This window comes from Mustela lutreola, chromosome 1 (genome assembly GCF_030435805.1).
Source record: "Mustela lutreola isolate mMusLut2 chromosome 1, mMusLut2.pri, whole genome shotgun sequence".
NCBI classification, from domain to species: domain Eukaryota; kingdom Metazoa; phylum Chordata; class Mammalia; order Carnivora; family Mustelidae; genus Mustela; species Mustela lutreola.
In genome coordinates this window covers 279288018-279312591 of record NC_081290.1, presented here as the reverse complement: position 1 = coordinate 279312591, position 24574 = coordinate 279288018, and the positions used below count along the sequence as shown (strand labels likewise).

Genomic DNA, 24574 nt, shown 5'->3' with positions numbered 1-24574 from the left:
CTTTTGGGACTTCATCAAGCTCAAAAGCTTCTTCTGCACAGCCAAGGAAACAGTCAAGAAAACAAAGAGGCAACCATGGAATGGGAGAAGATATTTGCAAATGACAGTACAGACAAAAGGTTGATATCCAGGATCTATAATGAGCTCCTCAAACTCAACACACACAAGACAGACAATCATATCAAAAAACGGGCAGAAGATATGAACAGACACTTCTCCAGTGAAGACATACAAATGGCTATCAGACACATGAAAAAATGTTCATCATCACTAGCCATCAGGGAGATTCAAATTAAAACCACATTGAGATACCACCTTACACCAGTTAGAATGGCCAAAATTAGCAAGAGAGGAAACAACATGTGTTGGAGAGGATGTGGAGAAAGGGGAACCCTCTTCCACTGTTGGTGGGAATGCAAGTTGGTGCAGCCTCTTTGGAGAACAGTGTGGAGATTCCTCAAGAAATTAAAAATAGAACTTCCCTATGACCCTGCCATTACACTCCTGGGTATTTACCCCAAAGATACAGATGTCATGAAAAGAAGGGCCATCTGTACCCCAATGTTTATAGCAGCAATGGCCGCGGTCGCCAAACTGTGGAAAGAACCAAGATGCCCTTCAATGGATGAATGGATAAGGAAGATGTGGTCCATATACACTATAGAGTATTATACCTCCATCAGAAAGGATGAATACCCAACTTTTGTAGCAACATGGATGGGACTGGAAGAGATTATGCTGAGTGAAATAAGTCAAGCAGAGAGAGTCAATTATCATATGGTTTCACTTATTTGTGGAGCATAACAAATAGCATGGAGGATAAGGGGAGATGGAGAGCAGAAGGGAGTTGGGGGAAATTGGAAGGGGAGGTGAACCATGAGAGACTATGGATTCTGAACAACAATCTGAGGGTTTTGAAGGGGCGGGGGGTGGGAGGTTGGGGGATCCAGGTGGTAGGTATTGGAGAGGGCATGGATTGCATGGAGCACTGGGTGTGGTGCAAAAATAATGAATACTGTTACACTGAAAAAATAAAAAAAAATTTTTAAGTCATTAAATTAGTTTATGTATGTATATAAAGACCTTTGAGCAGAGTGTGACCCACAGTAAATCCTTAGCCACTGATCTCCACCGATACACACAGTAATGACACATTATAGACTATATACACGGTATTACACATGCTATTATTTTCCTATAAAAGACTGTATGAGGCAGTCACTGCTCATTCAGCAAATTTCACAACAGACACCCACACTCGTATTAAGGATGCTAAATCAGTTAGCACTTCCGACATAAAAAAGGAAGCAGCTGTGCACTCAGAAATACTCAGCACTGCCTTTGGGGATCAGAAAAACTGCAGGAGAGGAATGCAGAATTGACCTGAGTGAGGTGTGGAGTGGGGCCAAGTGTTTTATCTGGACTGAAGGCACTTGCCCAGAGTCTCCGGCACTCATAGGACGCACTGCAGACATTGCAGGCCTGAAGAAAGGTAGGGCATGCCTTTCTAGGCTCTGGGGCTGATGGGCTTTTCATCTGCTGGTTCTAGGGTGACTGAGAGTGGAATGAGAGAGGATCAAGTTACTTCTCACAGCAGGAGCTGGTATTCTGGGTTGGGGGTGGGTCTAGTGCACCTTTAAGTGTATGTTGGGAGGGGTGGGTTGGAGAACATTCTTTGTTGCAGAGGATGGTGGTAAGGACAGGCTCCTAGAGGCTGAGCCTGGGTAAGGTGGTCACAATTATGTTTGATCCCTACATCCCTAGGCTCTTAGGGAAACCGAAAGCAATATTTTATATTTTTTCACTAAGTATTTCATATACTCTTGAGTCTCCTTCTTTCGTGTTCTTTATTCTCTGTCTCTGACATCATTTTTATAATTCAGCAGTCAAAAAGGGCCTGTCACGTGAAGAATTTGGTGGAGATGCTGTCAGGCGAAGGTGGGGTCCCCAGTCTTAAGCAGTCCCTGGGGTACACTGTGGTCTGACCTAGTTCTCCAACCATTCCAGGGCAGCATTCACGAGACGCCATGCCACAGACTGAAGATACCTGTGAGGAAGTCTACTGAGGAAAGGGATTTTGTAGATTTAAGTTTGATGAAGACCATTGTCCAGCTCCCTCATTGGCACTTGGGACTCAGGAGGGAGTTGGTGATAAAACAGTAGGAAACAAAAGATGGGTGGCGGTACTCACCCCCAAGAAGATTTGGCATCAGTAGAAGAAAAGTGGGATGTTTTCTAGGTTTCTCCACATTTGTAGCAGGAACAGCAATAACAGGAAGACACTCTACTTGTCAACAGCCCAACACATATCGCAAATAATATGGTAATACTACAGTTCAGAGTCTTCCCCAATCTAGAGGAAATGTTCCTCATACCTTTCCAAACTTTTTTGTTGTTTTGGTTTCCTTTTTATTTGAAAATAGGGAAGTCCAGACCTAGAGGGTAAACACGTATTTATCCTTGAGGACTTTATCTTCCCTAGGCAATTACACACGGATTTCTGTGGTAGGAAAGAAGGAGGCAGTTAAGCAAATGTATAGTCAGAGTTCATTAGAAGGACCAGAGCATCAGCCCCAAATTACCAGGACCAGATATATGTTGCCACAGAATATGGAAAGACCATTAGAGACATTTGGAAGTGTTATTATAATATAGTGTTTGCTTGTGGGAAACTCAAAGTCTTATTAAATAGAGAGGAAGAACCACCAAGGATGTTTGACAAGATAGGGCCTACATCACCTAAATCCTCAATCTGAAGATAAGTCTGAGAGGTGAACGCAGAAATTTATTTGCATTAAAAAAGTACACTAAAATACACCTTTATTTGGACTAAGAATTACCAGTAGTTACTTTTACAATACTTTTGGTCTCTATGGTACAAGAAGGAAATAACTGAGTCTTTTTTTTCTTTCTTTTCTAGGTTTATTAAAAAATAATTGGCGTATATCGTTGTATAAGTTTAAGGAGTACAGCATGATCATTTCATTTATATGTTGTGAAGTGATGATCAGTCAGTTAAGCTAACCTCCATCTTCTCCTATAAATACAATAAAAAGAAAAAGAAAAAAAAGGGGGGAAATTTCTCCTTGTGATAAGAATTACAGGATTTACTCTCTTAACAGCTTTCCTATATATTACATAGTCATGTTCACTATAGTCATCATATTGTACGTTGCATCCCTAGTACTTATGGATCTTATAACTGGAAGTTTGCATCTTTTTACAGCTTCTGCCATTTCTGCCCACTGACTCTTCACCTCTAGTGACCATAATTCTGATCTCTTTCTAGGAGTTTTGGATTTTTTAAAAAATAAAATTCGACATGTAAGTGATATTATATAATATTTGTCTTGCCTGACATATTTCACTTAGCATAATGTCTCCAAGGTCCCTCTCTGTTGTTACAAATGGTAGAATTTCCTTTTTTTTTTTTCATGGCTGAATAATAATCCAGTGTGTGTGTGTGTGTGTGTGTGTGTGTGTGTAATGCTGCCATGAATGTGGGGGGATAGATACCTTTTCAAATTAGTGTCTTCATTTCCTTTGCACATATTCTCAAAAGTGTGATTGCTGGATCAAATGGTCATTCTATTTTAAATTTCTATTTATTTATTTATTGGATAATACTGTTTTATTTTTTTGTTTTTTGTTTTTTTTGGCTTTTTTTTTTTTTTGCATGCATCAAGAAGTGTGTTTTTTTTGGCTTTTTAAATTTATTTTCAGCATAACAGTGTCATTATTTTTTCACCACACCCAGTGCTCCATGCAATCCGTGCCCTCTTTAATACCCACCACCTGGTACCCCGACCTCCCACCCCCCCCACCACTTCAAACCCCTCAGATTGTTTTTCAGAGTCCATAGTCTCTCATGATTTTTAATTTTTTGAGGAACCTCCATACTGTTTCCCACACTTACTGCTCCAATCTACATTCCCACCAACCATGTACAAGGATTTCTTTTTCTCCACATCCTCTCCAGCATTTGTTCTCTCCCATCTTTTTGAGGATGGCTATTCTAACCAGTGTAAGGTGATATCTTGTGATTTTGACTTGAATTTCCCTAAGGGCTAGTGATGTTGAGCATCTTTTCATATATCTATTGGGGTTTTATATATCTTATTTGGAGAAATTTCTTTTCAAATCCTTTGCCCATTTTTTTTTTCCTATTGAGTTGTATGAATTCTTTATGTATTTTGGACAGTAACCCCTTATCAGATATGTGATTTGCAAATACCTTTATCCTTTATCCCGTTCCATAGGTTGTTTTTCCCTTTCTTGATGGTTTCTTTTGATAAATAGAAGATTTTGGTTTAATGTAGTCCTGTTTGTTTATTGTAGATTTTTTCTTGCTTGTGCTCTAGATGTCATATCAAAAATTCATCATCAGGACGCATGTCAAAAGCTTTACTCCTATGTTTCCTTTGTAGGAGTTTATGGTTCCAGGTCTTACACTGAGGTCTTTATCCATTTTGAGTTAGTTTTTGTGAGTGGTGTAAGATTTATGTCCAGTGTAATTCTTCAACTTGTGTTCACCTAATTTTCCTAGCACCATTTGTGGAAGAGACTGTCTTTTCTCCATGGAGTATTCTTGACTCTCTTGTCAAATAGTAGTTGACCGTGTGTGCTTGGGTTTAGTTCCGGGCTCTGAATTTTGTTGTTGGTCTGTCTGTCTGTTTTTTGGCAGCACCACACTGTTTGGATGACTAAATCCTAATAGTATAACCTGAAATCAGGAAATGTGATGCCTTCTGTTTGTTCTCCTTTTTCAGTTTTTCTTTGGCTAATTGGAATCTTCTGTGCTTCCATATAAATGTTAGGAGTGTTTTTTTCTACTTCTATAAAAAATGCCATTAAAATCTTGATAAGCAATGCATTGAATCTATAGATGGCTCTCAGTGGTATTGACATTTTAACAGGATTAATTTTTCCAATCCGTGAACAGGGAATACTTTTCCATTTATATGTGTTTACAATTTCTTTCATTAATGTCTTGCAGTTTTCAGCATAGATCTTTTACCTTCTTAGTTAAATTTATTCATAAGTGTTTTTTGTTTTTGGTGTTGTTATAAATGAGATCAATTTTTTCATTTCTTTTTCAAAAATTCCACAGTGTCTAGAAATGCTACTGATTTTGTATATATTCATTTTGTATCCTGCAACTTCCCTGAATTCATTGATTAGATCTAATAGGTTTTTAGTTGAGTCTTTAGGATTTTTTAAATATAAAAATCATATCATCTGCAAATAGAGACAATATTACTGCTTCCTTTCCAATTCCAATACCTTTTACTTCTGTTTCTTGACTGATTGGTCCAGCTAGTACCATATTGAATGGAAGTGGTGAGAGTAGACAACCTTGTCTTGTCCCTGATCTTTGAAGAAAAGCCTTCAACCTTTCACCTTTGTGTATGATATTAGCTGTGGGCTATTTGTATATGACCTTTATTAAGTTGAGTATGTTCTTCTATGTCTATCAGGTTAACAGTTTTATCATGAGTGGATGTTGAATTTTGTCAAATACTTTTTTCTGCATCTATTGAGATGATCATATGGTTCTTTTCTTTCATTCTATTACTGTGATGTATGATTGATTTGCATATGTTGAACAATTTTTGGTTTCAGGAGTAAATTCTGCTTGGTCACAGTGAACAATCCTTTCAATGTGTTGTTGAATTCAGTTTCCTAGTATTTTACTGAGAGTTTTAGCATGCATCAGGGATATATTCCTCCAGTATCTCTATCAGTATTTCCCTTCCTGGTTTTGGTATCAGACTAATGCTGGCCTCATAAAATGAGGTTTGAAATTTCCCCCTTTTTAAAAATTTTTATTTTATTTTTTATAAACATATAATGTATTTTTATCCCCAGGGGTACAGGTCTGTGAATCACCAGGTTTACACACTTCACAGCATTCACCATAGCACATACCCTCCCCAGTGTCCATAACCCCACCCCCTCTCCTGACCCCCTGACCCCCCAGCAATCCTCAGTTTGTTTTGTGAGATTAAGAGTCACGTATGGTTTGTCTCCCTCTCAATCCCATCTTGTTTCATTTATTCTTTTCCTACCTCCCAAAACCCCCATGTTGCATCTCCACTTCCTCATATCAGGGAGATCATATGAGAGTTGTCTTTCTCTGATTGACTTATTTCACTAAGCATAATACCCTCTAGTTCCATCCACATTGTCGCAAATGGCAAGATTTTCATTTCTTTTGATGGTTGCATAGTATTCCGTTGTGTATATATACCACATCTTCTTTATCCATTCATCTGTTGATGGACATCTAGGTTCTTTCCATAGTTTGGCTATAGCGGACATTGCTGCTATAAATATTCAGGAGCATGTGCCCCTTCGGATCACTACATTTGTATCTTTAGGGTGAATACCCAGTAGTGCAATTGCTGGGTCATAGGGTAGCTCTAGTTTCAACTTTTTGAGGAACCTCCATACTGTTTTCCAGAGTGGTTGCACCAGCTTGCATTCCCACCAGCAGTGTAGGAGGGTTCCCCTTTCTCCACATCCTCACCAGCATCTGTCATTTTCTGACTTGTTAATTTTAGCCATTCTGACTGGTGTGAGGTGGTATCTCATTGCGGTTTTGATTTGTATTTCCTGATGCTGAGTGATGTGGAGCATTTTTTCATGTGTCTGTTGGCCATCTGGATGTCTTCTTTGCAGAAATGTCTGTTCATGTCTTCTGCCCATTTCTTTTTTTTTTTTTAAGATTTTATTTATTTATTTGACAGAGAGAAATCACAAGTAGATGGAGAGGCAGGCAGAGAGAGAGAGGGAAGCAGGCTCCCTGCTGAGCAGAGAACCCAATGCGGGACTCGATCCCAGGACCCCGAGATCATGACCTGAGCCGAAGGCAGCGGCTTAACCCACTGAGCCACCCAGACACCCCTCTGCCCATTTCTTGATTGGATTTTTGTTCTTTGGGTGTTGAGTTTGCTAAGCTCTTTATAGATTTTGGACACTCTTCTATCGTTTTGAGTTTTCTGTCATTTATTTCTGCTCTAATCTTTATTATTTCCTTTCTTCTGCGAACTTGGGACTCAGTTTATTCTTCCTTTTCTTGTCCTTAAGGGGTAGAGTTAGCTTGTTTATTTGTGATCTTTCTTACTTCTTAATGTAGGTATTTATTGCTGTGAAATTCCTTCAGAGTTGCTTTTGCTGCATTCCACAAGTTCTGGTAAGCTGTGTTCCCACGTTTGTCTCAGGAAATTTTAAAATCTCCCCTTTAATTTCTTTTTTTGACCCATTGGTTGTTCAGGAGTGCTGTTCAATTTCCATATGTTGATGAATTTTCCTCTTTTCCTCTTGTTTTGACTTCTAGCTTCATGCCATTGATGTCAGAGAAGATAAATGGTGTGATTTTAATTTTCTTGAATTTTCTAAGACTTCTTTGTATCCACACATATGGTCTATCCTAGAATGTGCACTTGAGAAGAAAATGTGTTCTGCTGTTGCTCTAGTGTCTTTTCTCATCTACAGAATGGGCTGGGGAACACTCTGACCAGGGGACTCGGTAAGATCCATATCTGACTGAATTGGATCCTTAAACAAGTTTTGTGTCTTTGTTCATAAAGGATATTCATCTGTGGTTTTCTTTTTTTAATGATGCCTTTTCTTGATTTTGATATCAAGGTAACCTGGCCTTGAACAATAAATTGGGAAGTATCCTTCCTCTTCCAGTTTTTTAAAAGAGTTTTTGAAGAAAAGTTATTGAATCTTTTGTCTTCCTCTTCCAGTTTTTTTTTTAAGAAGTTTTGAAGAGGGGTTATTGAATCTTTTTATTTTTTTTTATTTTTTTTAAAGATTTTATTTATTTATTTGACAGAGAGAAATCACAAGTAGATGGAGAGGCAGGCAGAGAGCGAGAGAGGGAAGCAGGCTCCCTGCTGAGCAGAGAGCCCGATGCGGGACTCGATCCCAGGACCCTGAGATCATGACCTGAGCTGAAGGCAGCGGCTTAACCCACTGAGCCACCCAGGCGCCCAATTATTGAATCTTTTTAAAATGCTTAATACAATCACCAGTGAAACCATATGGGCCTGGGCTTTTCTTTATAGGAAATTTTTAATTTCCTCATTTAAATGCTTGTTATAGGTCTATATAGCTTTTGTGTTTCTTCTTCCATCAGTTTCATTAGTATCTCTACAAGAATTTAACTGTGTCATCTAAGTTATCTCATTTATTGGCATATAGTTATTCATAGTAATCTATGAATTTTACAATTTTTTTTTTCTGTAAGGTTGGTTATCATATTGACTTCATTCCTGATTTTGGTAATTTCTTCTTACAATTCTTCTTGTTCAGTCTAGATGATTTTCTAATGATTTCTAAAAATCTAATGATTTTCCAGTTTTGTTGATCTTTTCAAAGAATACCCCATTCCAAGTATTCATTGTTGTTGTGGCTATTTGTCATTGCTGTGTTGTTGTTGTTGTGTAGTGACTGTCAGATCTCTTCTGTGAAGTATATATTCTGTGTAATCTGTGCACATCAGAATTTCTGTTTGATTCAGGTTAGTGGTCAGCTACTGATTTAAGAGATATCTTTAAGAGCCTCCTCCTCCTAATAAGTCTCCTTCCATTTTGTCTTAAGTCATGTGTGCATGCATTGAGCAAACTTTAATACTCTGGTACTTTATGACCCTGTATTTCATTTCTCTATAGCCTTTCCTTCTTCCTTGCACAGAGTCCTGAGATAAGACATAGTTGAGGAATTAGGAACTTCTCAGGTCTTTCCTGGGCACACATACAACATACACATATATGGACTTCTAGATCCCCAGGGATATATTAAGAATTTTTCAAGGTCCTTTCAGAAATCTCATTCCTGTTTTTTTCTTTTAACTATTTTTTAAATTCAGCTTTTTTTTTTTTAACTCCAACTGTATCACTGCCTCAGGAAGCTATGAATTAAACAATTTCTGATAATTGCTTTTGACAAACACCTTGGAGTTAAGGCTGCCATCACCGAATGAGCCTTGAGTCCTACATATCAAGTAAAGACAAGATCTATGAGTAGAGCTTTTCCAGATGTTTTCCAAACAAGTTAGTAGTGACAATTTCCTAGAGATGGGGTTTGTTAAGAATTTCCAATTTTATTTTAACCCCTTCACAGACTGTTAAGTGGCCAGTTTCTGTAGCTGCCATGGTTCTAAGACTTCTAGTTTTCAGGGCTACCACAGAACTGGGAGAGGGTTATAGGAGTAGGATTAAGTTAAAACAACAATAGAGAGAATTGATGAAACCAAGAGTTTGTTCTTTGAAAATATCAACAAAATTGACAAACATTTAGTTAGATTATCTAATACAAAAAGATGAGTCAAATAACTAATTTATAAGTGAAAAGGGACATAATACTGATTTTATAGAAATAATAAAAGGATTATAAGAGAGTACTATGAACAATCGTTTCCCAATAACTTGGATAACCTAAATGAAATGGACAAATTCGTGGAAAGATGCAGCCTACCTAGACTTACTCATGAAGAAATTAGAAAGTCTGAAGAGGCCTATAATTAGAAAAGATATTGAAGAAATAATTGAAAACCTCCCCAAAAAGAAAAACCAAGGACCAGGTAGCTTCACTGGTGAAATCTACCAAACATTTAAAGAAAAATTAATGCCAATCTTTATCAACTTTTCCAAAACATTCAAAGGGAGGAAACACCCCATAATTCATTCCATGAGGTGAGCATTACCTTATTACCAAAGCCAGATAAAGACATGACAAGAAAACTATAGAGCACTATCCCTTATAATTATTGACACCAATATCTTCAACAAAGAACTAAAAACCAAATTTGACAGTCTATTAAAAGGATTATATACCATGACCAGGTGAGACTTATACCTAGAATGCAAGGATAGTCCAATATATAAAAGTGGATTAGTTAATATGCCACATTAACAGAATGACCTAAAGAGTCACACATGATAATCTGAATTGATGCAGAAAAAGCATTTGACAAAATTCAACTCCCTTTCCTTACAAAAACACTCAGAAAACTATAAATAGAAGGAAGCTCCCTTAACATAATAAAGGCCATATATAAAAAGTTTACAGTCAACATTGTACTTAACGTTAAAAAAAGAATGAAATTCTCTCTCTGCCTGCCTCTCTGCCTACTTGTGATCTCTGTCTGTCAAATAAATAAATAAAATCTTTAAAAAAAAAAAGAATGAAACCTTTTCCTCTAAGATTAGAAACAAAGCAAGGACCTGCTTTCGCCACTTTTATTCAGCATAGAAACAGAAGTTCCTGTCAGAGAAATTAGGCAAGCTAAAGTAATAAGAGGCATCATCAACATTGTAAAGGAAGAAGTAAAATTATCTCTGTTGGCAAGATGACATGCTTTTATATATAGAAAACCCTAAAGATCGCACACACACAGCTGTTAGAAGTAATAAATGAATTCAGGAAAAGTTGCAGGACACAGAATCAACACACAAAAATCACCTGCATTTCTCTATACTAACAATGAACAACCTGAGAAGAAAATAAAGAAAACCAATTTATAATAGTGTTGAAATAATAAAAGATTTCAGCTTAAACTTAACCAAGGAGATGAGACTTTCAATGCTGAAAACTACAAAATATTCCTCAAGGAAACTGAAGATAACACAAATAAATGGAAAGACATGCCATGTTCACGGACTAAAATTGCTAAGATAGAAGTATTGAAGAGAATTAATGCAATACCCAGACAAAGAAAATATGGTTTATACATATAATAGAAACCTATTCAGCCTTAAAAGGAAAAGAAGTTTTGGTACCTGGCTACACATGAGTGAAATAAGACATTTTGTTAAGTGAAATAAGCTAGTCACCAAAGAACAGTATTGCATCATTCTCCTTATATGAGTTTCCTGCAGTAGTTCAGTTCATGAAGACAGAAAGTAGAACATTTGCTAGGAGAGGTGGAAATGGGGAGTTTCAGCACAGAGTTTCAGCTGAGAAAATAGAAAAAGTTTTGGCGATGTATGTAATGCTTGCACAACAATGTGAATGGACTTAGAGCAACTATTACACTTAATACTAGTTTAAATGGTAAATTATATCCTGTGAATCTTTATGACAAAGAAAAAATGACAAAGTTCAATATGCCTATCAAAAGTCAACAATTATCTTTGAATAAATGTTTTTGATTGTTACAAGATCTTGGTTAATGTCTAGACTTCTGGGAAAGTAGATTTTCACCATTTTCCCAGTGTGATCTCAATGCTTTCAAAGAAGAGTGGATTTTCAGATGCCCTCAAATAATTCTGGAGGTGATTAGTCCTCTACGATAGTTTTTGCTTTCTGTTTGTCTCGCTTATTTTTCTGTTCATTTTATCTCCTTTCTTGCCTTTTTGGTGGATAGATAACATTTTTTTCTTCATTTTCTCGTAACATTTTCCCTTCTTTATTGAAAAAAAATTACATAACCATTTCTTATCTTTATCAGTAACTCTTGTTTTTTTCACCCTAATTGAATGGGTGAGCCTGATGATGGGTATTAAGGAGGACATGTATTGCATGGAGCATTAGGTGTGGTACATAAACAATGAATTTTGGAACACTGAAAAAATAAAAAAGAAAAAGAGAAAGGTAAAAAAAAAAAAAGAAATCTAAAGTTACTATCTTCACCCATTTCCCAAAGAGCACAAGGACATTAGAAGACCAATTCTTATCATCCCAATCCTAAATTTTGCTTTTTGGGGAGTTCAGTGTTTTCTATTTTGTCCTTACGTTTCACCTAATGAATCAATTATTGTTGGTCTTATTTTGTGCAAACAACACATATGCATACATGTTTACCAATTTCTTTGCTAACCATTCCTTCTTGCATCAAAAAACAACCTTCTGGGACTCATGTTTCTCATTTTTTAAGCACTTCATTTGAAAGTTCTATTTAGTAAACATTCTATTTGGTGGATGTTTGCCAGTGCTGGTAAACACCATCAAGGGTTTACTTATCTGAAAATGTCTTCATGTCACCCTTGATCTCGAAGCCCAGTTTTAGTGCATAAAACAAAATTCTAGGTCTATCATTGTTTCCTCTCAGGCTTTTGAAAAATATTTTTCTATGGTTTTCTGGCTTATGTTGTAATCAGTCTAATTGCTCTCACTTTGCACAGGATCAGACTTTTCGTTTTTACTACTCTCTTTTTTTTAAATTTATTTTTTATTTATTTTCAGCATAACAGTATTCATTATTTTTGCACCATACCCAGTCCTCCATGCAATCCGTGCCCTCTCCAATACCCACCACCTGGTACCCTGACTTCCTACTCCCCGCCCCTTCAAAACCCTCAGATTGTTTTTCAGAGTCCATAGTCTCTCATGGTTCACTTCCCCTTCCAATTTCCCCCAACTCCCTTCTCCTCTCTAACTCCCCTTGTCCTCCATGCTATTTATTATGCTCCACAAATAAGTGAAACCATATGATAATTGACTCTCTCTGCTTGACTTATTTCACTCAGCATAATCTCTTCCAGTTCCATCCATGTTGCTACAAAAGTTGGGTATTCGTCCTTTCTGATGGAGACATAATACTCTATAGTGTATATGGACCACATCTTCCTTATCCATTCGTCCATTGAAGGGCATCTTGGTTCTTTCCACAGTTTGGCGACCGCGGCCATTGCTGCTATAAACACTGGGGTACAGATGGCCCTTCTTTTCACTCCATCTGTATCTTTGGGGTAAATACCCAGTAGTGCAATTGCAGAGTCATAGGGAAGTTCTATTTTTAATTTCTTGAGGAATCTCCACACTGTTCTCCAAAGAGGCTGCACCAACTTGCACTCCCACCAACAGTGGAAGAGGGTTCCCCTTTCTCCACATCCTCTCCAACACATGTTGTTTCCTGTCTTGCTAATTTTGGCCATTCTAACTGGTATAAGGTGGTATCTCAATGTGGCTTTAATTTGAATCTCCCTCATGGCTACTGATGATGAACATTTTTTCATGTGTCCGATAGCCATTTGTAAGTCTTCATTGGAGAAGTGTCTGTTCATATCTTCTGCCCATTTTTTACATATACACTGTGTTTTCATTTTTACTACTATTAAGATCATCTTTGCTTTTTGCTATCTTGTAAGTTTACCATGATGTGTTTGAATATAAATTTTTTGAAAGAAAACTGCTTGGTGTATGTTATGTGATCTGTGTCTGTGAGTTTCACATATTGCCAATTTCACCCATCCTCCATTTGTTGTCTCCTTTTTTTATAGGACTCTATACACATCTCAAATTTTTAGTTCTGTACTTCTAATCTTTTTATATCTCTTCTCCTATGTCCATTTCTTTGTCTGTGTGACTTCTAGGTCATTTTTCCAGATTTATCTTCCAGTTCACAGATTCCCTTTTCTTTGTCCATTGCTGTGTAACACATTAACCAAGTATTTTTTTTAATGTCGACATTGCTTTCTTTACATTTGAAATTTGTCAAGTCACTTCAGCACTTTATCTGTGTTTTCTCATTTTTGAAATTCCATTTTTATTTGAACACTTTGTCAATACTTATTACACATTCTGTATTTGATTATCATAATATCTGAAGCATTTGTTGTTTCTCATAACTAAATCTCTTGTTTTTTGTACACTTGGTGATCTTTGACTATGATGATATACTCAGATGATTCCAATCTGTAGGATTTCTTGGAGATTTTTGGCAAGAAGACTTGCTTCCTCCTTTGTTTGTTTTTTAAGATTTTATTTATTTATTTGACAGACAGAGATCACAAGTAGGCAGAGAAGCAGGCAGAGAGAGGAGGAAGCAGGCTCCCTGCTGAGCAGAGAGCCCCATGTGGGGCTTGATCCCAGAACCCTGGGATCATGACCCCAGCCGAAGGCAGAGGCTTTAACCCACTAAGCCACCCAGATGCCCCTGCTCCCTTCTTTGCAGACTCCAGTGTAAGAATTATTCAGAGACAGATGGCTTCCTACAAAAGTGGCTTTTTGATGTGTTTTCTCTGCTATTCCCACCTTTTATGTCTCAGAACTATACTTGCCCAGGGAAGCTGCAGCTGTCAGCTAGTGTGTTCATTCTCTGGATTATAAATAAGAGCATGTGTTTTATACCTCAGCGAGACTCTCGCCTTTGATAAGTGTACGCTGAAATCTGTGGCGTAATGTCCTGCTTCTTTGATACTCCTTCTGCATTTCTCCCAAATTTTTCTTCATGCAGTCTTCATTGCTTTTAACAAATACTTCATCTGAATTATGGTAATTTTAGTTGTGTCCCAGTTTCAAAATGGAGTTCTACTTTTCTCTGTATTACTTTTGGAAATATTCTCGAACAGGAGAAGAAACATTGACTTTTTGGTTATATCCTCTTATTTACTTCCTCATCTTAACTGTTTTATTCTCCTTCATATTATTATTCCTTATGAATTACCAATTATATTTTTCTGTCATCTTATTTTTAAAGTTTTTGTTTTATTATTTTATGATTTACTATTTTGTACTTTTCATTTTATTGCTTTCCAGAACTTTGAATACATTTGTTACTAAAATTAAATTAATGTTTTAAAATTATTAATATTTATTTTCATTTGGGTTGTTTACCCTTGCCTGTCTCTGAGATAGATTCATTTTTTTTTTCTTATCTTGGCCAAGTGTTGTTTTGTTTTGTTTTGTTTTGTTTGCTAGATAACTAATAATGTAGTTCCCTTAGCCTATGGAGTATAAATATAGGTTAATAATCCTTTCCTGAGAAAAATGGATTCTTTCCCAATACCAGAAAAATGTGTGTTGCTGGAACATTCTTTGATATTGTACTACCAATGAAAGAGCACACATCTCCAAACTGGAGGCTTTGACAGAGCCTCACCAAACCATGAATGGAATCAGAATTGATTGTGGCTTTGCAAAGTCTTAATTTTCACTTCTGTCAAAATTTATGAATGTGAGCCATGCAACATCTGAACATGGATTAAATGAGTAGATAAAGTGTTCCGGTGCTTTAAACTCACTTCTACATAACCTGACTGGGGTTACTAGATTGAAGAGGGTTACTGGCACAAGAGTATTACGTTTGTGCTTTGAGCCTCAAAAAAATAGTTTTATGTGTCCTTGTCATGCATTGACAAGTCAGGTTTTAAAATATTTAAATGAGACAAGAGATTTAAATTCTCAGTGCCAGGATTATGACTCAGGATCATAAATTCCATCCACAGAGTCCAAAGTTTATAGGATAAAATCCAAGATTAAAAGAATTTAATAAGATAAACCTGGAGGAGTTTTCCAGCTCTGAGAATATAACTCTGCTCCAATTAGAAAAGGGAGACCATAAAATACTTTTACGATCAATGGGAACAGAGATGATTCTGTGTAGTTTATTCCTATTATAAAAGTTCTCTTTCGGGGCGCCTGGGTGGCTCAGTGGGTTAAGCTGCTGCCTTTGGCTCAGGTCATGATCTCAGGGTCCTGGGATTGAGCCCTGCATCGGACTCTCTGCTCAGCAGGGAGTCTGCTTCCTCCTCTCTCTCTGCCTGCCTCTCTACCTACTTGTGATCTCTCTCTCTCTCTCTCTCTGTAAAATAAATAAATAAATAATCTAAAAAGGAAAAAAAGGTATCTTTCAAAGGGGAAATGGTGGGACGCCTAGGTGGCTCAGTGGGTTAAGCGTAAACTCAGGCCATAATCCCAGGGTCTTGGGATGGAGTCCCTCATGGGGTTCCTTGCTCAGCAGGGAACATGTTTCTCTCTCTTCCTCTCACCCTGCTTGTGCCCTCTCTGACAAATAAATAAATAAAATATTAAAAAAAAAAACCCAAAGGAGAAATGGTTATAATCAGAGAGATAATATGTGAGTACAAACTTCATATATTTGAGGGACCCAGCATATTCACCTCAATTCTATCTAGATTTCCTCTCTTCAGTACTTTCTAGCATCTGGATGACACATGGCATTTCTCTCTCTCCATTTCTCTCCTTAAGGTGTTTTATCCACTTTCCTGGCTGATGTTTGCAATAACTACATTTTGCAAGATGTTCTAATAGCTGTTATAATAAAGCAAGGGAATGTAGACCATAGTTTGTCCTGTCATTAACAGGACCTCATCCTAAATTACATTTCTTTTTGTAGCTTCTTTTCTGCTGCCATGGCAACCACACAAGGACTAGAAGGGACCACAGGGGCTGGCCCTGATGTGCACCAGCCAGAGAAGTCTGAGGTTCTATACCCACATCAGTGGAAATGGATGCCAGAGAAGTTCTTGAAGGGGGAACCTAAAGTTCTCGGGGTAAGTCAGTGGCAGATCCAGAAGTAGACCAGTTGTATTGTAAACTCACAGCTGATCAGTTTTAATGACAAATATTTTGTCCCATTAACCTTATAATACATCAGCCTGCCCAAGGGTGATTGGTATCTGATGCTCAGGACCTTTTAGTCAAAATGGTACAATATTCTATTACATCATGCTTCTAATCTCATTGTATTTAAAACATAGTGACTTCAGATCTATTCTACGTTTGTGGGTCATCCATGATAACTTTAACTTCAGCAGGGAATAGCAGCAAAAGAAAAGGCCACATGTACACTAGCTGGTGTCCATCCAACAGATTTTTCTGAAAGCTAATTACCCCACATTGTTACTGTCTGGGAAATTTTCTCAGACTGCTCCTCAGAGGATGAAAATTCTTTTATTCTCTGTGCATTTCTGTTCAGAGTCTCAGGTGAGTGTGCCTAAAAGAAATGGACAGTTTAAAGAAAGACAAATTAGTGCAGATGGAAGGAGAGTGAATACAGAGGTTGATCTCTAGCCTAAGCTTTAAACCAATGGGACCAAATCATTATGAAACTTTGTATCCTTTTTATGCCATGGGATAACTCTAATCTAATGCCTCTATTTTTAGATCCTAGATGCCAAGAAAAGCTCATATTGCTCTTTTCTTTTGCTTCACCTATACCCATGCTCCTTCCTTCACATTATTTTTCCTTGCTTCCTAATTTCTGAGTCACTCCCATCTGAGCAAAAGAGAGCAAGAGCTGCAGTAGGAGTAACACCACAGGGGTCAGTAAAGAACCTCTGGGTAGGTCCTGGTTCATTCTTCTTACCTTGAAAATGACTGGGACATTTGGGATGGATATCCCAAGAGACAGTTTTAGTAAGCTAATATACCCACAGTTCTTTATATGAAAGAAAAACAACAGGAGACTATCAAGACCGTCTATCATATTAGAAGATGGAGAAGAGGAGGAACTTAGTGGTTGGAAAGGGGGTGGCAGATAATCAGTCTTTACTTTCTTCATCATTTCTAGGTTGTGCAGATCCTGATTGCCCTGATGAACCTCAGCTTGGGAATAATAAACATTAATGTCATATTTCCATTCAATGAGTATCATTATTTGCTAGAGCATGAGGTGTACAAAATTGTGGGGTCGCTGATGGTGAGTAGAATACCTTCTGTTATCGTTGGAGACAACATAATTTCGTTGTTAATGTCTTGAGCTTTAGAATCATATATAGCCCTCTTTTGTAGTTCTATAACTTTGAGAAAGGTATCTAATCTCCTTTGACTCCATTTTCTCACATTTAAAATAGGAATAATAATAAAAGACTCATAGAAAGCTGGGAGATTAAATATTTAGTATGGTATATTACAGCAGCATATAGCAAAAGACCCAAACAGGATGTATTAAACATTGAAAGCATTGATTTTTTTTCACAACTAGAAACCCAGTGGCTAGTCATTACCAGGGTTGGTTAGTTCAGGAGTGCAAGAACTTCATTGAAGATGGCTGGCATATCGTATCAGACTAGATACATCTCATTGTTCATAAATGTTTTGTGTGCATAAATTCTTTATATTCCCAAACCAACTCTGGGCAAAGGTAATGGATTTGCCATTGTTGGCTTGGGCTAATTGAAATTCACTTCTCAGTTAGCCTGGGAAGGGCTCACTGACCTCATGAACAAAATGAGGATTTCATTAACAAGAAAGAAGAGACATGGCTGTTATGCAGGCAATTTATAATCAGCTATCAAATCTTAACAAATGGAGCTGCTATTAGATAAATTTTGTTTCAAAAATTTAACAATAACTATAAGATTAAGTGAAAATTTAAGAAAGTTTATGGACATTGGGGAGGGTATGTGCTTTGGTGAATGCTGTGAAGTGTGTAAACCTGGTGATTCACAGACCTGTACCCCTGGGGATAAAAATATATGTTTATAAAAAATAAAAAATTAAAAAAAATTTTTTCCCCTTAACATAAAATTCAAGGGAGTTTCTCTGCAAATTAAGAATGTAAACAGAAAGCAAAGTATCAAGTGATAAGAGGAAAATAAGTTTATGTTAGAACCAGAAAACCCTATTCAAGAACTGTAAGGTTTCTGTTCATCTACAACGTTGAGAATGAGAGAGTTTAGAGCTTTATTACAGAGTTGGCTTTTTGTTCCCCTTTGCCTGTTTACAAAAGTGAAGATTTAAAGAACAGCATACACTGTGTTACTCCTGGGCATTTGTACCATGCTTTACACGTCTGATGATACTTATGTCAATAATGGCTTTTATTCAACACTTACCATAGTCTGGGCACTATTTTAAGTGATTTATGTATTTAGTTCCATTTGTGCAACCATCACAGACTTCTGAGAAAGGATTTACCATTGTCCTCATTTTGTGGATGAAGAAACTGGGACTTGGAGAAATTAAGTGATTTGCTCAAGATCATGCTTTTATTTGGTACAGGAATCAGGGTTCAAACAGGGTCGTTCTGATTTCAGTCTTGCAGACATCAGCCACTCACACATTCTGCTTCCCCTTCACTCTCCCCTCCTTTTTTTAAATAAGATTTTATTTACTTATTTGATACAGAGAGAGATCTCAAGTAGGCAGAGAAGCAGGTGGCGGGGGTGGAGGGTGGGGGAAGAAGCAGGCAAAGAGACTGAAACAGGGCTTGGTCCCAGGACCCTGAGATCATGACCTGAGTCAAAGGCAGAGGCTTAACCCACTGAGCCACCCAGGCACCCCTAATTTCCTTTTCAACACTACTTTGGAAACCAGTTCTCATAATTTATGTCCTCTGCACAGGTTCCATAGATTTCCAGGAACAGCAGGAGCTATGTTTGTCAATTGAACTATCACTCAAACCATCATAGGAATCCCACTAGATCAGTCTTTATTTAATTGGTGGAACATTTTTGCTGAGACCTTCCATTATTCTTTCAACCTCATTTTCCCTTTACTCTCTTATACAGTACAACAACCAATACCAAGAACGAATCACAAATATCTCTTATCTTTGACAATTTGGTTTCCAGTACAGCTGTATGTCTTTTTTCAGAATGCTATAAAATTATTCCCTCATGAGTCTATCTGTGCAAGTTTTCTTCTGTGGACTATTCGAACACTGTAAAGTTTTACTCATATACACTGTTCAGAGTCCTTGTTAAGTTTTTTTCTCTTGGAAACTTAATATATTTTTTACTGTGATATTAAATCCTGTGTTTTAAACACAGAAATACAAAGGCACCTGGGGGGCTTAGTCATTTAGGCATCTGACTCCTGATTTTAGCTCAGGTCATGATCTCAGTCATGGGACTGAGCCCTACATCAGGCTCTGCCTTCAGTGAGGAGACCACTTGAGATTCTCTCTCTCCCTCTCCCTCTGCCCCTTCCCCCACTCATACGCTTTCTCCCTCTTTCTCTCTCAAATAGTTAAATCTTTACACACACACACACACACAAATAAGTATGCATTTATATGTAATTTCTGTATATAATGTTCTTCCCATGTACCTTACTAATTTTTCTTAAAGTTTATAGTAGCCTTTAGTTGATATTCTTGGAGATCCTCAGCATAATGCATTCACATTTAAATAACAGTAAATGTAAACATTTTCCTCAAATATTTTTCTTACATAGTAATTTTGGTTAATATACTAAGAAGAGTAATATCTGTTCATCTACACTTTTATCTTGATTTTGACTTTAATAGAGATGGCCCTAGTGTTTCCTCATTAAATACGATAAAGACTTCCAGACCAAGACAAATGTTCCATTACGTATGGAAGATGAAACTCTTTGTATCTTATAAAGAATGTTTAAGTCATAATAGTGTTGAATTCTATTAAATGTCTTAACATTGTAAACATGAGTAATAATTTGATGTGAATTTTCTCCTTAAATTTGTATTTATAAATTATAATACTATTCAATATTTTAAAAACCTGGACATTTAAAGGAATATCCCACATAGTCATGATTCATTTCATATAATATAATGGATGCTTCTTGCTGCTATTTTTTTCTGCAGGTGACTTAATTAACCTTTACCATCTCCATGTCTTTGAATTTATAAACATTTTGAAGAAATTTACCAAGCTGTTTCATTAGATCAGTCTTTGTTTGATATTAAGATACAATTTTTGAAACTCTTGAAATCAAATTGGAAAGCAAACCCAGAAATTCAAACAGTCAAATAGTTCAAGGCAGGGGCGTGGGGGGAATCCAATCAACTTGATTCTAGCTGTTTTAGATAAATGGAAAATAATCACCCAACTGATAGAACCAAATGGAATAGTATATTATTAAAAACTTTTTAAAATAATCATTATCTAATATGGAATTTTAAAACTTTCACTGCTACTATTTTGTTTATAGCTTTTAATAGTCATTTTAAATAAAAACGATCTTTACTTTCTTTTCTTTTCTAAAATCTTATTAAATTTTGGTACCATATTAGGGTTCCTTTATATCAGGAATTTAGGAGCTTTCTTGGTATTTCAAGGACCTCAAACGTTTAAATACCATTGCAATTAGACATTTTTTTGAGAGGCTTGAAAAATTCTCCTGTGAATCCATGTGGTAGAGTTTCTCTGTTGTTTCCGGGAGAAGAGGAGAGTTTTTTTACAATCTTTTGTGTTTCTCCCAATATAATTGATCTTTTTAACAAATTTATCAGTTAGGGGTAAGTTTTAGTACATTTTGACTTCAAATATTTGTTTAAAGTTTTTCTACCCACACTTTTTTTCTCTTGTTACTAGTTTATTGTTTCGGGGTCCTTGTCAATTGTAGCAGGGACTAAAACTACAAAAGGCCTGGTGAGTACTATTTCCTTTTTTTTTTTCTTTTAATCTGTTTGCTTATTTTTGTCCCAGAAGAAGAAGGACTAATCAAGTATTTGTTCTGCCAGAGTACAAGACGGGTTTTGTTTTTTAAAAATCTGGAGAGATTGTTTTACATAGTTGCATTGGTGTTTCAGAAATTGTAATAAAAAAATGACTGCTCATAAAATTACTGATATGACTATGAAAAGTTTGGGAAGGCAGTGTTGAGAGAATCTTTATGAAAATACAGAGCATTCCTGAAAAGGAATCTCTAATGGGACTGGCCAAACAGATGTTGCAGCTTGAGATCGAATCCAAAACAATGACACCAAGTGTCTGCGTGGCATAATCTCTGTTCATTTATTAATTAAAATGTGTATTCCGACTGCTTATGGAAAGGATTTTCATTTGGTTTGCCATGAAAGAAATTCACAATAAGGCTATTAAGTAAGGAAAAGCAAATTTACAACACAGCTCTCATGCCAATAGGTCTTTCACAAAGCCAAGAAAAGTTAAAAGCCCAGATCTCAACATATGTTTTTGCTCACTAAAGGCCATAGTTGCGTTTTCTTAGCTCAAAGGATAAAGATCAGATTATGGAGCATGATCTTTATGGCTTTTCCAAATCTGACCTGTGTGTCTCCATAGTATCTGGTCCAGCTATGACCATTAAGAATCCCCCTTGTGCTACAGCCACACTCAACCTCTCATGCTTTCTTGGAGAATTTCCATTCTTATAATAAGCTTCCACAGGAGGAGAATGCAGGAAAGGAATACAGAGCAGAGGGAGGTCATACGCAAAAAGCGCAAAAAGCGTGGAGGCCACATTTGAGAAATAATGCGCAGCCAGGCACCCGGCACAGAGCAGGGCAGGAGATGGGCACGGGCAGAACTGTCTAGTTAACATGGAAAAAAGAGTTTATCTCATGTGTGTGGTGGTTGCCTGAAGGATTTAAGCTTGAAAACCACAGGATCGTGTTTGTGCATGGGCAGCTGTGAGGGGAGAGACCAGTGAGGAAACAGCACAGCAGTCAAGATGGGTCAGCTGGACTGTAGGGACAGAAGTGAGGGGTGTGGAGTGCCTGTTGGTGACACCCCTGGGGATACCACCAGATTGCTGGATTGATTTTCCTTCCGTCCTAGATCAGAAGTAGCCTGGGGTTAAACATCTCCAGCTCTGTCTTGGCGGCATTTGGGACCTATTTCACTGCAAGCCACTTGAATAGTTTCCGATACAATCTCTTTCACTGTGGCACTTATGAGAAGACGGAGAACTGCTTCCTGTCCCTGTATATTTTCATGGTGAGTGCTTCCTCTTTTCCTGGGGTTCTGTGATGGAAGCAAGTTACAGGAGCTCTGGCTCTGGCAAAAGCAACACGCAGTAGTAGTTCCTGACTGATGAATGCATCACTTTAGGAAATTGAAAATGATTGAAGAAGAGGAAAATCTTGTATTTGGAGCCGTGCCCATGTCTCATCTCTCTCTTTGTTCCTCCATAGGTGATGAGGGAAAGTGGGAAGGAAGCTCATAGTTATGGAACATCTACTCTCACTAGTTAGTACTCTAAGCACATTGCATATTTTTTTCTGTTTAATTTCAAAACAACAATTCTGTTGTCCAGTCTGAAAAAGGAGCCCAGATGTCAATCCCTCTGTGTCCCCAGAGCTCCCTGGTGGAGTTTCATGATTCTCTAATAATAGAATAAAATTGTCTTGAACATCACCCAACAAGTGGCAAATCACCCATTACCCTCCTCCCCCACCTGCAACATCTCTGAATGTTTTTGCAAGATTAAGCTCTTTGGGCCTCAACATTCAGCTCCCGGCAAACTCCCAATTTCCATTCTGTATATCACTACTTCTCTGCGCCACTTGCCCTCATTTAGATGTTATCCTAATGTCTTTAGTTCTCCAAATTGCCACTAACACAAGATATTGTAGGCTGTGAAGCTGTGGGCCTCTGGGTAAGTGCAGGGAGGGAGCGCTCTTGAGGTACAGCCCTGGACAAAATGCAACTGAAACTTTACTCCTAAGAAATCTAAAAAAAAAAGTCTATTAGCCATTCTCAGCACCACAAAGTTTCCTGTTGTCTCCCCTCCATGCACGCTTCCTTCTGGCCTTTCTCTGTGCTGCTTGCTTAGTCCTCTGTCTCACCGTCTCTTGTCTGCGCCCAAACATGGAAACTTAACATTCTTCCAGACTCATTATGGTTTTTCTTCATTCCCAGCTAATCCTTGATCAGTCCTGAGTGCTGCATCATCACGCCAATACAACACCTTGACTGTCTCTGCTAAACTAACGCATACTTCCCTTGAGGTTTCTAATGTGGCTTATAGTAGGCAAAGCTCATTTCTTGCCTGTTACTCAAAATAATAGAGCTTCTTCAGACAACTTTCATTTTTGCCCCAAGATCATGCAGTTGGGAATTGGCAGAAGCAAGATGAGATTCTGTGCTTTCCTGCCTCCAATGTCCCTATCCATTTCTGTATTTTATATTGTTCTGTGTTGTTATCCTGAAGAAGAAGCCTCCTTTCAGTTTCTGCAGTTCTGTCCATTTGCAGTCTGTCAGGGTACAGTGCTAAGGACAAAATGTGGAACAGACCGGCTTCATGGGGCTGGCTGCCTGGGCATGGGAACTGCGCAGACACACAGGCTTACCAGTTAAAAGAGACCTACACTTGCTTTACTATTCTGCTGTTGCTGTCTTGAAGTCCTTAATGATTTTTTTTTCATTGCTTTTAATATAATTTTTTATTTTTTATAAACATATATTTTTATCCCCAGGGGTACAGGTCTGTGAATCACCAGGTTTACACACTTCACAGCACTCACCAAAACACATACCCTCCCCAATGTCCATAATACCACCCCCTTCTCCCAAACCCCCTCCCCCCAACAACCCTCAGTTTGTTTTGTGAGATTAAGAGTCACTTATGGTTTGTCTCCCTCCCAATCCCATCTTCTTTCATTTATTCTTCTCGTACCCACTTAAGCCCCCATGTTGCATCACCACTTCCTCATATCAGGGAGATCATATGATAGTTGTCTTTCTCCGCTTGACTTATTTCGCTAAGCATGAATGGATCAAGAAGATGTGGTATATATACACAATGGAATACTATGCAGCCATCAAAAGAAATGAAATCTTGCCATTTGCGACAACATGGATGGAACTAGAGCGTATCATGCTTACCTTAATGATTTTTTTAACAAGAGGCCTTCTAAATAAGGTAGCCAGTTCCGTGTTCAATCTCAATCACATTCTCCCAGAGGTAGTCACAGAAGCCTATTGTGAACATTTTTCCTGCCTGTCCTTGGTGGGTAAATCCATAAGGGTTACTTGGGATCTGAACTCTCGGGTCTCTTCCTACGTGGGCACCTGCACAGTCAGTCCACAGGTCTGTGAGCCCACACTATACTCCTGGTCCTAGCATTGACACTCCAGGAGACTTAAGGAGACCAGGCCTCTACCTTTAGGAGTTCCTTGTAGGAAAGTTAAGAAATATTGGAAAGCAG

General features: G+C 37.6%; 1 protein-coding gene across 2 annotated transcripts in view; it reads left to right on the top strand.

Moving 5' to 3' along the window:
* Positions 1–1296: 1296 nt before the first annotated feature.
* The window catches only part of LOC131822711 (membrane-spanning 4-domains subfamily A member 4A-like), a 28252-nt gene continuing 4974 nt past the window's right edge, over positions 1297–24574 (top strand). For both annotated transcript variants that reach the window (XM_059159003.1, XM_059159002.1), the window contains exons 1-5: positions 1297–1492; positions 16091–16247; positions 17267–17395; positions 20997–21053; positions 22203–22361. In XM_059159003.1, coding sequence (XP_059014986.1) covers positions 16107–16247; positions 17267–17395; positions 20997–21053; positions 22203–22361 — 486 coding nt within the window. In that variant the 5' untranslated portion in view covers positions 1297–1492; positions 16091–16106. The remainder of the gene's footprint in view (positions 1493–16090; positions 16248–17266; positions 17396–20996; positions 21054–22202; positions 22362–24574) is intronic.